Raw genomic sequence first — 14,539 nt, forward strand, 5'->3', positions numbered from 1 at the left:
TTGGGGCATGGACTCTATAAGGTGTCGGAAGCGTTCCACAGGGATGCTGGCCCATGTTGACTCTAATGCTTCCCACAGTCGTGTCAAGTTGGCTGATGTCCTTTGGGTGGTAGACCATTCTTGATACACACGGGAAACTGTTGAGTGTGAAAAACCCAGCAGCGTTGCAGTTCTTGACACAAAAACCTAGTGCAACAAAGACCTCAATTCACAGTACCTCCAGCCTTCAGTATCCTAGTACATATCCACACCCAAGACCCATAGCCCCAAGACCCAAGTGCCCAGCTGCTCTGCCACCCCTCCCCCAGGCTTAACACACTTACCTTCGGGGGAGACTGCTGCGGTTGCTGCTGCTGGGGCTGCTTGATGGCCGTGTGTCCCTGGGGGTGTGGGTGTTGGTGATGGTGTTGGTGATGATGGGGGTGCTGGGCCGGCTGGGGCCGCAGGGCGCGGGGGATGAACTCGGGCGCCAGCGGGTTGAGCACGTAGGTCTTCTTGAGCTCAAGGGCCTCCAGCTGGGCCTTGATCTGCTCAAAGGTGATGCCGTGCAGGCTGGCGTTCTCGTGGCAGATGGAGATGAACTTCTCCCAGAACTTTCTGTGAGAAGGGAGGAAAGGGAGTGATGAGAGTGGCATGGACATACATGCACTTTCTCGACTCTCGAACGAGCACACTCGTTCACACGCCAACTTAAGTCATTACTATTTCAAGAAATGCATAGTGCACACACACACACACCCACCCACCCCTCTTCAGTTTGAAGTCACGTAGATCACATCATTTACGCTCTTTTTGTTTACAAAGCCCTGCTCTACAAACTTCCGACTTACCTAACATCACTGTTAAGATTTAAAATGACAAGTTATCAAACCCGTTCACAGGGTTGGTTAACTCTGGAGACTCTTTTAGGTAAATCAACCTGAAATTTCCTTGCACCTTATATGTGGAACGATCTACAACACGCTTTAAAATTTGATGAATTGGTGCCTCTAGGGCATTTCAGACTTATTAAGGAACATCTTTACTGAATAATGTCTGTTTTTCATGATTCTGTTTTGCTTTTCGTGTATAATAAAGTGTATTTTAAGGGTGTGCATGAATGTGTAGCTGAATGTGTATTGGGGTGCTATACAGGGCTCATCTGGAAAAGACTGTCAAAATAAAGTTGAAATAAAACAAAAAGTCAAATCTTGCACAGAATCTTCATGTGAAAGGTTCCTACTTTCAGAATTCAATTATTAAACCACCCACTACGGTAGATATGACTCTAAATCATGTAGTGTAGCATAAATGAATAAATCATGGTCCATTTAAAAAAAGGCCTATTGTAGGCAGCAACACCAAAGCAAATGAAGTTGAAAAGAAATGTCTTTAGTGGGGTTGGCATGTTCATAACATCTCAGTTCTGACGAGTAGACCATGTGTGTGTGTGTGTCTATGATTTGCATGTTTGTGTGTGTGTGTGTATACAAGTGTGTACGGAAACACAGCTTGCATAATGTCCGGGTGAACAAACATTTCCGGAAATTACTCACAGATTTGCATATTAACTGCAGAACCTGCGACCGAGGGGAAAATAAGCTGTCAGCCCATTAAGGAACAGAGACCGGTCCCTATTCACAACTGTCCCCTATTCACAACTGTCCCCTTTGTGAAATTATGTCATCAAAATGAGACGGGTTCCTATTCACAACTGTCCCTTACATCACCAGTGTGCGACAGCTACAGGTGCTTTCAAATGACACTGCATACTCATCGCAAACCCAACGAGAAATATTCAAAGAAGGGCTCAGAGTTTGTGACTTGAAAATGACCGCATCTAGAGTAGACGTCTCTATGAAAAAGCATCACTATGACGCAGGCTTGCGAGAATCACTCTACTCCCCAACAGGGTCAGTTCCATTTCAACTCCAAGGCATCCATTTCAACTCCAAGGCATCGCTTCCATGACCCACATCAAGCCCAAACGGGCAGCATGGACGGAGACTACTGTTCTGACTACAATCTGTTCATTCTGAGTTTCAAGCCCAAATTCTATCAATTGCACACAAACCGTAAAACAAATCTGAATTGGTAAGTTCACTGCCAACTTGTTTGCTTATTCAATGTGCATTTTATCAAGAGCGCGACTGTATTCCACACGTCAAGTGACGCTCAGTGTGGATCACGTGAGCAATAATAGAAGCATCTAAAAAGATAGAGATCATAACATGCCTGGTGACATTTCACTGTGGAGGGGTATATGTGTATATAGAACTGCTATGGCCGCTCTCTGTAGTCAGACCGCTTAACCTTTGTGGCTACCCACTGGTTTATCTGACAGGCACAGCAGAGTGGTGTGAGTGTGTGTCCAGTGCCGTGTTCTTACCAACATGGGGGGGGGGGGTCTGTGACATATCGAAAATGAGTCAACGCCCCAATCATCTCTCCCTCTCGCTTTCATGCTCCTCTTACCCACCCTCCATGTGTGTGTCATATGCGTGCTTGAGTGTAAACGTGTATGAGCGAGTGTCTATGCACGTCACACGCGCATGTACTGTGCAGCCTACTCTATGGGGCCATGACCAGTCCACTGGTCTGTTCTTTTTAAAGGTGACAGTCTGACAGTCTCCCCCCCCCCCTCTCCAGGCATTAAGACAGTCCATCTAAACAGAGCTTCTTCCTCGTTAGCGCCATTGATTTAACTGGGGGAGACATTTTCTAAACTGCCGCAGCCGGATGCCGCGATTGGCTGATGCTCAACAGTTGCCATAGCGACGGGAGAGAGGGGCTGCAGCTGGGGTCGGGTGTGTGTGTGTGTAATGGGGAATGGGCTAGCAGAATCTGAAGATGTTTTGAATATGGGGAAAATATTTGGACGTAATCAACACAGAACTAGGCAAAGTGTCGATTTTGGCTTAATTCTATTCAGGGCAGAGATGAGAACTCCTTAGGTCACAAATAGCTGCACCAAATTCAATACCCCCCCCCTCATATTTCAGTTCCATTGGAGAAAAACTAAACTCCTAAAATATGATTTCTGAAAGTAGTGCCCCCTTCTACAATATGACAGCAATATCAAAACAAACACACCCCAGAAACACAGCACGTTGCTGATGTCAACGGCTCTGGCAGGGCCTGGCGTTATGATGTCATCCTAAGCGGACACTCCGCGGGCGTGCATTGGTGAGGGCTTGGGGAGGGTGTGCGAATGAGTGTGGGGCAGAGGTAGAGCGAGCCTGCCTGGCAGGGAGACATAACCCCACTTTTCTACTTCTTCCTGCACAGCTGGCACACTGACTGTGCCCCCCCCCCCCACACACACACAGCAACGCGTAACATATTTACTGTGAGACTTCAGAACATGTATTGGAACATGAAAACAGTAAGATTTCAAACCCAGTCAAGAGCAATACATGTCATGTCAGATCAGGGATTTCTTCAAGGAAGGATTCATTTAAGTATTCAAAACAGGGCCCTAACCCATGACAACAACACTTCCTGATCTGTTTTTCATACCTGCAGCGGCCCACCGAACAGAGCGCTATGGGGTCTCCCACCACGGCCACCAGGGACTGGGCGCGAGTGATAGCCGTGTTGAGCAGCTTGTAGTTGGACAGGAAGCCGTAGTCCAGGTCCTCCGTCGAGTCCTCCACCAGCTGCTCCTTCCGTTTGATGGCCGTCTGTTTGTGCTTGCAGGTGTGCCGTGTGCGCACAGTGCTCAGGAAGAGCACCCGGAACTGCTTACCTGGAGAGAGTGTGGGGGGGGTTACATTATAATGGTTACATTATAACCATTATATGATCCAAGTACCTCGACTAGGCGCTGACATCATTCATGTCATGACCCAAAATACGATCCAATTACGTCAGAAATTATTCATGATAAAGCTTAAGCGTTTGCAATACAAAAAAAACACTATTCACACCCTCTCAAACTCCAGGTAGTGTGTGTGTATACTGTACACCAACACCACATTGAGAAACAGAGACAGCTGTGTGTTGCGAGACCCGTCCTGATCGCTGCATCTTCTCCTTAATGAGAGAGTTAACGAGCTGGAAGCAGCAGCGTATGGCTGGGAGTGTGTGTGTGAAAGAGAGAGCGAGAGAGTGTGTGTTGCCAGTGGGAGCATTAGCCTCGTCCCGGAGACGAGAGGAGCTGGGAGATGAGAGACAGACTACGTTAGGAGAGAGGATGTGAAGTGCTGCTGCCAACTGCCCCAGCCCCACATCTCAGACACAGTCACTGAGAGACTGAGAATCTCTGAGATGGCGGGTAGAAACGGGAAGGGTCACACTAAAATCGCTGGCTCTCTTAGAATGCCCAAAAATTATTTTGAAATGGGAGAATGGGAAAGTTCCACAGTGAAAGTCCTGTGTATGAGTAATATGGGATTTGAGCTTTACAATTCCATTGTGATTGCAGTATTGACATTCTTATTCTATTTGACAGCAAATATGTGCCAAAATGGCCGTCTGTGCCATGGGTGACAGTGGAATGTAGTGTCATAAGTTAAATGAAATAAACACAGATCTAACTGTAAGAAAATGGATCAACAAAGTATTCTTCTCACCTTGGACGTTGAGCACCCGTTCCACACTGACCTCGTGCATCCTCTTCTTTCGGAGCTCGGCGCGGATGCGGAATACCTGGTCGGCGTAGGGCGACACCACGCCGATGCTGCCCTCGTCCAGCTTGCCCCACGCCACCGGCCACTTCTTACGCATCTCCTCCACCCGCTCCACGATCTCAAACACCTCGGGTAACACAGGAGGGAGAGACTGGTTTCAAGTGCCAGTGTTTCTCATAGATCATGTCTAAAAACCGACATCTCTCCGGGGTGAAGTTTTCCCTGGGTACAGATCTAAGATCAGCTTCCCCTCCCCCAATACTAGCCTTAACCATAAATGGGGGAAATGCTAAACTGACCCAAGATCAGTGTCTAGGGGCAACTTCACCCTACTCCCCAGTCCCCACTGACTACAAGGTGGTGTGCTTTTTCATGGTCATTTGAGCTGGATAGAAACAATTGTCCTGGAAGGCAGGGCGCCCTGCCTAGCTCTGTTGCCTCCCACCAAAAACCTTTTCATCTTCTATTGGTGTCAATTGAATCTTTACAAGGGCAACACAGGAGACAGTCAATTTTAATCAAGTTTTTGCCATTATTTACGAGTCATCAAAGTACTTAACCAGGGCCTAAAACCATCAAAGAGAAAGCAGAACTAAAGAGACGGTGGAAATGACAGCTGCTCAAGGGGCCTTTTCAGCCGAGAGAAGAAGAAAAAAACTAGGAGAATCCAGACGTCACATCAGCAGACAAACAGGACACACACATAATGAAGGCAACCTAAACCTATGACATTATGCTAATGTCCCGAGCTGTTTGACACAGGTGCAGTATCATCAAAGGGAGGCAGGGTAATTCCTGTGGCGTCTATGACAGGTTGGCACAGCGCTGTGATAGGACTAGGTCCAATTTAATTGGGCAGCTTCTGTCAGCTGGGTTCAGGGGTCAACTTAGCAAGTTTCCCCTCAGATTTAGCAGAGGCACCTCTGAATTTCAAAGTGGCTGGAGTGCCTGGTTTTGAATGCTGGGCTTCATGAGAAATTAGCATTTAGGTATTTTCCAAATAGCTGTCTGGTTGTGAAGTGCAGTAAATAGTATGAGGCATAAGTAATACATCACAGTAATGTTGACTGTATGGGGGCGAGTTTCGTCTGCGTGTGCATTTCAACTCAATTCCATTGAATGATTAACCATTTCAATTCACCATGAACGCACTAATAGCATCAACATTCAATTAACCAATTCATTCTATCGCTGCAGTCCTAAGTCAGTGGCGTACGGGGAATAAAAGGGTTTATACCTCTGCGTTGTTGTAGTAGGCCGTGCTGTTCTTCTCCTGGACGTCCTCGCCGCGCGCCGTGAAGAAGGTCAGCGGGTAGAAGTCCTTGTGAGACGGCTGCTTCCCGCTGGCCATCAGCTTCCCGTCGTAGAACAGTTCTGACGTGTAGCTGAAGGTCGGTAGGGAGGGTGGGAGACTTAACATATCAGTGGGTCAACCCAAATGTCACAGTTGCGACAGGTGTCAGTTGAGAAAGGCATGGTTGAACGGGCGTGCATTGTATATGGATACGGTTGGGTGCATTGTGGCTATTCTTCGACAAAAGGTGCCGTCTGTTTGGTTAGTTTTCCATTCCACACGGTCCTCGCCGTTCCCGGTGACTTTCGAGATTCTTGTAAAGAATGTGCATCCCCAATATAAATGTGTGTGAGTGAAAAGCATTTGAACATCTCAACTATAGAAAATAACAAAACCACTTTAATAAAGTGGAGAAACCACTTCAAACCCATCGCGTAGGCTTCTTTCATAAACCACCACCTAAAAACTTCAGCATCCCCATCTGAGAATTAACATTGTGGTCATGGAACTCCGAGTGCACATTGGGCTTCTATTTCTGTCAACAGCCAAGAGGGACTATCAACTCTGTCAAATCTCCTGCCTGCATAAAATCTCCCATTTTTAAACGATGTTGCTGAGTCGGGGTCAAATGTTATTTCATCCAAACTATTCCAACTATCAATTTCCCACCATCACTATTGCAGAGTGTTTTTTCATGATGCGTTCACTGTACCGCCCTCCCCTCCCCCTCTCTCCATCCTTCCCCTCCCTCCGCTCTCCTCCTCCCACCCTCTCCTGGTGGTGTGATAAAAGTTCACACCTACCTGATGATAGCTTCGTGGGAGCGGTAGTTTTCACAGAGCAGGATGCGGCAGGGGAACTCGGCTGGGTAGTGCTCGTACAGCCGGTCCAACAGCGACACATGCAGGTTCCGCTCTCGAGAAAACTCGCTGTACACAAACGGACTGAGCTGGAGGGAGGGAAAGGGGAAAAGAGAGGGATGGAGGTAGAGAAGTGAGGGCAACCCAAAAGCATTGAGTAAAATGAATCTTGAGTAACAGTCAATGTATTTTTATTTTGTTTCTTTTCAATGCAACAGTGGTGTGCAGGTGGTGATATAGCCTGACTGGAGTGGTCTTTTCTGCATTTGTAGTAAAAAAAAAAAAAACTGGAGCTGTACATGTTTAGTGGCAATATTTGTTTTGATCCAAATTCATTATACATCTACTTTGGTTTCAGATACTGTACATAGTCTTGTGGAACAGACATCTTGCTGCACTCAAAAAGGCTAAATCAATTTCTTCCGACAGCTCATGTCACGTAGTCTGTGTTGACAACGCAATGCTCCAAATCAATAAGTTCCCGTCCAACCGAATTTAAAACATTTTGACCTGTGGCTCCAAAACCAAAGTGACCGGTATCCTACCATCGGTAGCTACATTTCTGCCGAGATGTTTTGCCAAGTTGAGTATGATTAGTCGTATGTACACATGGTATACACTAGAGATTGGCCGATTAGGATTTCTCAACGCCAATACCGATTATTGAAAAAAAAGAAAAAAGAAAAGCAGATACTGATTAAAACCGGACGATATATATATAATAACGACAATAACAACAATACTGAATGAACACTTATTTTAAATTAATATAATACATCAATAAAATCAATTAAGTCTCAACAAATCTCAACAACAAATAATGAAATATGTTCAATTTGGTTTAAATAATGCAAAAACAAAGTGGTGGAGAAGAAAGTAAAAGTGCAATATGTGCTATGTAATAAAGCTAACGTTTAAGTTCCTTGCTCAAAACATGAGAACATATGAAAGCCGGTGGTTCCTCTTAACATGAGAATTCAATATTCCCAGTTAAGAAGTTTTAGGTTGTAGTTATTATTTCTCTATATACCATTTGTATTTCATATACCTTTGACTATTGGATGTTCTTATAGGCACTTTAGTATTGCCAGCCTAATCTCGGGAGTTGATAGGCTTAAAGTCACAAACAATGCTGTGCTTCAGGCATTGCGAAATGCTGCTGGCAAACGGAGGAAAGTGCGGATTGAATGAATGCTTACGAGCCTGCTGCTGCCTACCACCGCTCAGTCAGACTGCTCTATCAAATCATATAATAACACAGAAACACGAGCCTTTGGTCATTAATATGATCAACTCCGGAAACGATCATTTCGAAAACAAAACGTTTATTCTTTCAGTGAAATACGGAACCGTTCCGTATTTTATCGAATGGGTGGAAACCCCAAGTCTAAATATTGCTGTTACATTGCACAACCTTCAATGTTATGTCATAATTATGTAAAATTCTGGCAAATTAATTACGGTCTTTGTTAGGAATAAATGGTCTTCACACAGTTCGCAACGAGCCATGCAAACCAAACTGCCGCTTATACCCTGACTCTGCTTACACTGAACGCAAGAGAAGTGACAACTTCAGGCATTGATTATATGCAACACAGGATAAGCTAGTTAAACTAGTAATATCAACCATGTGTAGTTAACTAGTGATGATGTTAAGATTGATTGTTTCTATAAGATAAGTTTAATGCTAGCAAGCAACTTAACATAGCTCCTTGCTGCGTGCACTCGCGTAACAGGTGGTCAAGCCTGCCACGCAGTCTCGTCATGGATTGCAAAATATAATGGGCATCCAAAAATGCCGATACCGACTGTTATGAAAACTTGAAATCGGCCATTCCAATTAATCGGTTGACCTCTAGTATACACTGTCCAACTAAATGCTAACTTGCAGGTTCCTTCGACAATGCAACAATAACAAATAATAAAATAGTTAAAGCTCCGAAAGAGCATCTTTGAAAACTATTACAGACTACAAAGGGAAACCCAGACACGAGCTGCCCAGTGATGCGAGCCTACCAGACAAGCTAAATGCCTTTTATGCTCGCTTCGAGGCAAGCAACACTGAAGCATGCACGAGAACACCAGCTGTTTTGGACGACTGTGTGATAACGCTCTCGGTAGCCGATTAGAGCAAGACCTTTAGACAGGTCAACATTCACAAAGCTGCGGGGTCAGACGGATTACCAGGACGTGTACTCAAAGCATGCATGGACCAATTGTCAAGTGTCTTCACCGACATTTTCAACCTCTCCTTGACCGAGTCTGTAATACCAACATGTTTCAAGCAGACCAGCATAGTCCCTGTGCCCAAGGAGGTGAAGGTAACCTGCCTAAATGATTACCGCCCCGTGGCACTCACGTCAGTGCCTTGAAAGGCTGGTCATGGCTCACATCAAGAGCCTCCTCCGGACACCCTAGACCCACTCCAATTCGCATACCGCCCCAACAGATGACGCAATCTCAATCGCACTCCACACTGCCCTTTCCCACCTAGACAAAAATAACACCTATATGACAAAGCTGTTCATTGACTACAGCTCAGCGTTCAACACCATAGTGCCCACAAAGCTCATCACTAAGCTAAGGACTCTGGGACTAAACACCTCCCTCTGCAACTGGATCATGGACTTCTTGACCGGCCGCCCCCAGGTGGTAAGGGTAGGCAACAACATGTCTGCCACGCTGATCTTCAACACTGGGGCCCCTCATGGGTGTGTACTTAGTCCTGTCCTGTACTCCTTGTTCACCCACGACTGAGTGGCCAAACATGACTCCAACACCATCATTATGTTTGCTGACGACACAACAGTGGTAGGCTTGATCACCGACAACGATGAGACAGCCTATAGGAAGGAGGTCAGAGGCCTGGCAGTGTGGTGCCAGGACAACAACCTCTCCCTCAATGTGAGCAAGATAAAAAGGAGCTGATCATAGAGTACAGAATAATACAGGCCGAACAGGCCCCCATTAACATTGACAGGGCTGTAGTGGAGCGGGATGAGAGTTAAGTTCCTTGGTGTCCACATCAACAACCAACTATCATGGTCCAAACAGACCAAGACAGTCGTGAAGAGGGCACGACAAAGCCTTTTCCCTCAGGAGACTGAAAAGATTTGGCATGGGTCCCCAGATCCTCAAAAGGTTCTACAGCTGCACCATCGAGAGCATCCTGACCGGTTGCATCACTGCCTGGTATGGCAACTGCTCGGCATCTGACCGTAAGGCGCTACACAGAGGGTAGTGCGAACAGCCCAGTACATCACTGGGGCCAAACTTCCTGCCATCCAGGACCTATAGAATAGACGGTGTCAGAGGAAAGCCCATAAAATCAGAGACTCCAGTCACCCAAGTTATAGACTGTGTTCTCTGCTACTGCACGGCAAGCGGTACCGGAGCGCCAAGTCTAGGAAAAAAAAACTCAACAGCTTCTACCCCCAAGTCATATGACTTACTATTTACATTGACACCCCCCCGTCCATTTATTTTGTACACTGCTGCTACTCAATGTTAGCTCAAGGTTGGACCTCCCAGTCTCTGGGGAAATTTTAAAAGCCTGGCTGAACCAGGCCCACACATTGAATAGAAGACCTGAAGTCAATAGGAGCCGTGAACCTTCATTCACTATTCTCAGCGTACTTCATTCAGCTGCGAGACAAAAAAAAACATCCGATAATGAACAGTGATAACAGAGAAGAGAGTAGGATGAGGGGCAAAGAAATCCTCCTCAGTAACAGACACGCAGCGCACAGACAATGTGCAACAGATTTAGATGTAGAGGGAGAGAGAGAGGCAGACAGAGGGAGATCGAGAGAGAGCAAGAGAGAAAGAAAATGGCAGGAGGAAAGGCAGGAGAAGGGAATTGAGCATGTTTCGAGGCGTTGCTCCTTCTGAGAGAGAGGGCGCAAGAATGAGTAGGAAAATAATTACAACAGTTATCGTATGGTTAAACTCCCGCCGGGTTTATTCATCTAATGCCTCTTAGTCCTGTCAATAAACACAATGTCCAGAACACAAAAAGAAACGGAAATGAGAGGCTACTTTAGAGTGTTCCACAAAGCTTGACTGACAGGGGGAGTTTAGTTTACCTCGTCTGACTGACTGTGAATGGTAAACATGCTCTCTCGGCCAAGTTCTTTCTTTCCTACGTCTGTTTCACTCGCGGTCAACGTGAAGTTAGCCTCAGGCTAACGACGGAGTCCAAAGCACACGGAAATGTAAAGGACTTTGGCGATACACTGGTTTTTATTTGCTGGCTTGGCAAAGGCCTGCAGAACTCGGAGGTCATTTGCATGAGAGAATACAAGTAAGGCTGCAAGTTTTTCCACTCTGTGACCTGACCCTAAAAAAAAAAAGGAGTTACACCAATGACATCATCCTAAACCGCAGTTTTACCTGCATGTGGTCTCCAGCCAGCACGATGCGGGTGCTTTTGCTGGCCAGCGCGAAAGGCATGATGGTCTCACACTCCATGGCCTGGGCCGCCTCGTCCAATAGGATGTGAGAGAAGAGCCCTGCGGACACAGAAGAACACAAACCATTTCAGTCAGAGCACCGTTAGATGGCCCATTAATTACCACGAGGTGAGGATTCATTAGTCACCTTGAAACAAACGGTGCACAGGTCATTGCAGGCTAGCAAGTTCAAGACTTTAGCAATGTCTTGTTCTGTGGCGGTGCTTATGGTGAATGCCATCGGTAATACCCAATGACACATGTAACATCACAACCTCATTGGATAATGATTGATTTCGATATCGTGTGGTATAGATCTGCCATGTAGTTTTGCAGTTTGGTCCTTTTGGATTGGGGTCCAACGTTCCCAATGCGATGGTCTTATTTGTGACTAGTGCTATGCACTTTAAATATTAAAATTGACAAACATGAACTTTCTAACCCCAAATAAACTAATGACGAATGCTCTCATGTACTATTCGTTCTGTAAACTCGTAGGCCTACTTTAGCTGTGCTTATTGTTCCAGCAAAAAAAGGTTTGTTTATCTTCTACCCCTTCTGTCTATCCATCTTCAACAGTAGCCACTATACACCAATGCTGGTTTTGCTGACGTTTGAAAGGGTTTGAGAGGTGGCATCCCAGATTTAAAATACTCAAACATTTCTCAGTCCATGAGGAGAAGGTTATGGACAGACTGTTTTTTTTGTTGTTGTTGGTTTCTAGTCCGTCTGGCTTTGTGATTGCACAGACAGCAAAAAAATAAAAAATAAAAATAAAAAACACAGGAAAAAGATAAATGCGGGCCTGTCTTCTGCCTCATCTATCCGTCTCTTTCTCAACTTCAGACAGTAGCCGCTATACACACTAAAGCTGGTATTGCAGATGTTTGAAAGGTATCGAGCGGTAACCCTGATTTAAAAAAAAAAAAGGCTCAAACGCTGCTTGGCACATGAGGATGAAACGGCATAGTCGAGGACTGTCGGAGCAGAGCAGGCAGGGAGAGGTGGAAGAAACAACCACTGTACAGCCGCGTCCAAACGCTGCAACATTTCCACAAGAATAGTACAGTATGGTAGTGGAGAAACGGCTCAATTGAGGGCGTTAGAGGGTTTCATGGATTTTTCTTTAATGTTAAGTACTAGCATACTTCAGAATACATTTTAAAAACCAGACAGGAGTGGAATGCATTCACGTTCTGTATAGTGTAAGATCATATTTACAATATTTATCTTTACAACAAATTATTTTGCAAAATGCACAACAAAGTTTGTACATGTTGAGCGTTGGAACTGCAGTTGCACTTCAAGAGATTAAATATAAAGCACATTTTGCCATATATTGTAGTAGGGCTGTTTGTGTACGGCACCCTGTATGTCAGTTAAGAGTCTACAAAGACACCAAAGTGCCTAAATTCACCTCCCATTGTCATAGGAGTCATTATTAACAACTCTAACCCAGTCATCTAACCCCAGCCTAAGGTGAAGCTACAGCTCCACCCTCAAATAGGCAAAACAGCGCATAATGGACAGGAATGGATGTACAGGATGTACAGTGACAATTACGTAAGGGTCTGTAATGTACCGAGGCGGGAGGGAGGGGCTCCCAATTGCCTCATTTGGCGGTTTTCATCAACGGCGAGTGCGGGAGACAGATGAAACGCGAGGGGGGGGGGGCCTAATAAAGTGAAGTGCATGCAATACAGGCAGACGGTGTTCCTAAAAAACAGACAAAGCCCTCCGCTGACACATTAGAGACGGTTATTAGCTCGCCGCTGACAAATTGGTTTGTTTTCATCGTCTTTTTAACTCCATCTTAAAATTACTTCTTTCCTCTCTCCACCGCCTCCTGCCGTTACAGGGAAGGGGTGGCGGCTGATCTAAAGGCGCGCTGGGGCGGGTTTGAGATGTGTCATGTAGCTACGGGGACGTGGGGTGTCTGGATCGTTTTAAGGCCCCGTTGTCATTCCGTTGACTTTAAAACAAAACTGCTTGGTAAACGCAGAAAATGTGCATGTAGCCTAAGCCATTTCAACAGGCAGTTTGCAGTTGCATTGCTCACTTGTTCCTGGCTATACAGCTCCTTGTGTCAAGTAGTTATCGCACCTGTGTATGATACGTTTGCTGTATATGCTACGTCAGCGGGTAGCCACTCACCTGGCTCCAGGTCCAGCTGGCAGAGGTACTGGGAGGTGCTGAGGGTGACCACCACCACGCGGTGCCGGAGGATGTCCTCTCTCTCGGGCATCTGGAAAGTGTACTGTGTGTTAGAGATCAGACAGTACTGCTGCACCAACGGGTGGACAGTCTTCACCCAGCGGTTCCTGAAGTATACCCTGGGGGGGGCAGAGAGAGAGGACACAGCGGGATGGTTAATTCCAGACAAACTGGGCCGACAAAATCAAAAGTAGCAGATATTTACTTTGAGAAGTATCTATTTACTGGTTTTAATTTGATTGTAATTATTTATTTATTTTACATTTTAATTCCTGAACTTACAACTGACAAGTAGTGACACAAATTAGCAACATCTCAACTTTTCATACTTTTAGCATTTTGCAACTGTCCTGACATTTTCATGTCACTCCATTGGTTGCATCTGGTCTCATTCCCTACGGGGTTGTGTGCCTCCACAGGGTTTAGCGGGCGTAAAGAACTGTCTGGGTATCGCCTTCAGCATGCACACTTACGGCCTCCTCACTTGGCTAAGCACACAAAGCCCCGGGAGAAATTGGCTGATAGCCCAATTATATGGCGATTACAGTGGGATTCCCAACACAGCCCTTGGTATCAGGCCATCAGTCAAGTGTAACAAGTCATTTGTTTCCACCTCTGGGCCTTCACTGCAACATGGGGTCTGGCTAGAAGTCAGGGACACATTTTGATTTTTGAGAGGGGCTGGATTACAGTTACTGTGATTAGAAGTCACTGAAGCAGTAGTTGAGGGAAGGAGATTGAGTGTAGGTGAGAAATGGAGGAATGTAGGAGTCTTTATGTCACAGCTGCTGTGTTGTGAGGCCAGGACACGTCTCCTCAGAAAGATCCGAGGGTTTCGGTATAGTTTTGGTTTCGGTACAGCACTTTGTGACATCTGCTGATGTAAAAAGAGCTTTATAAATACATTTGATTGATTGATTGATCATTGATTTTGACTGTGATTCCATGCAGTCGATACAACTACGAGTGGATTTGGGTTTGTTGATGCCTCAGGCTACAGCCAGCAGGGAGAACTGAATGCCTGAAAGCACACTGTTCACAAGAGGTGTGGATTGATTTCAGGCGGCAGGTTGGGTACTGTAACAGCAACAAAATAATGAATATCTTGGA

The 14,539-nt window shown here is 45.7% G+C and overlaps 1 protein-coding gene across 7 annotated transcripts in view; it reads right to left on the reverse strand.

The window, feature by feature from the left end:
• Positions 1-14,539, reverse strand: part of LOC110493160 (probable helicase with zinc finger domain) — a 61,863-nt gene that overhangs the window by 21,527 nt on the left and 25,797 nt on the right. For all 7 annotated transcript variants that reach the window (XM_036949701.1, XM_036949705.1, XM_036949704.1 and 4 more), the window contains 7 exons: positions 13,370-13,548; positions 11,157-11,275; positions 6,708-6,853; positions 5,848-5,995; positions 4,554-4,737; positions 3,499-3,727; positions 324-597 (listed from right to left, as the gene is read on the reverse strand). In XM_036949701.1, the coding sequence (XP_036805596.1) occupies positions 324-597; positions 3,499-3,727; positions 4,554-4,737; positions 5,848-5,995; positions 6,708-6,853; positions 11,157-11,275; positions 13,370-13,548 (1,279 nt within the window). The remainder of the gene's footprint in view (positions 1-323; positions 598-3,498; positions 3,728-4,553; positions 4,738-5,847; positions 5,996-6,707; positions 6,854-11,156; positions 11,276-13,369; positions 13,549-14,539) is intronic.

The sequence above is a fragment of the Oncorhynchus mykiss genome, chromosome 17 (assembly GCF_013265735.2).
Source record: "Oncorhynchus mykiss isolate Arlee chromosome 17, USDA_OmykA_1.1, whole genome shotgun sequence".
Classification (NCBI taxonomy): Eukaryota; Metazoa; Chordata; class Actinopteri; order Salmoniformes; family Salmonidae; genus Oncorhynchus; species Oncorhynchus mykiss.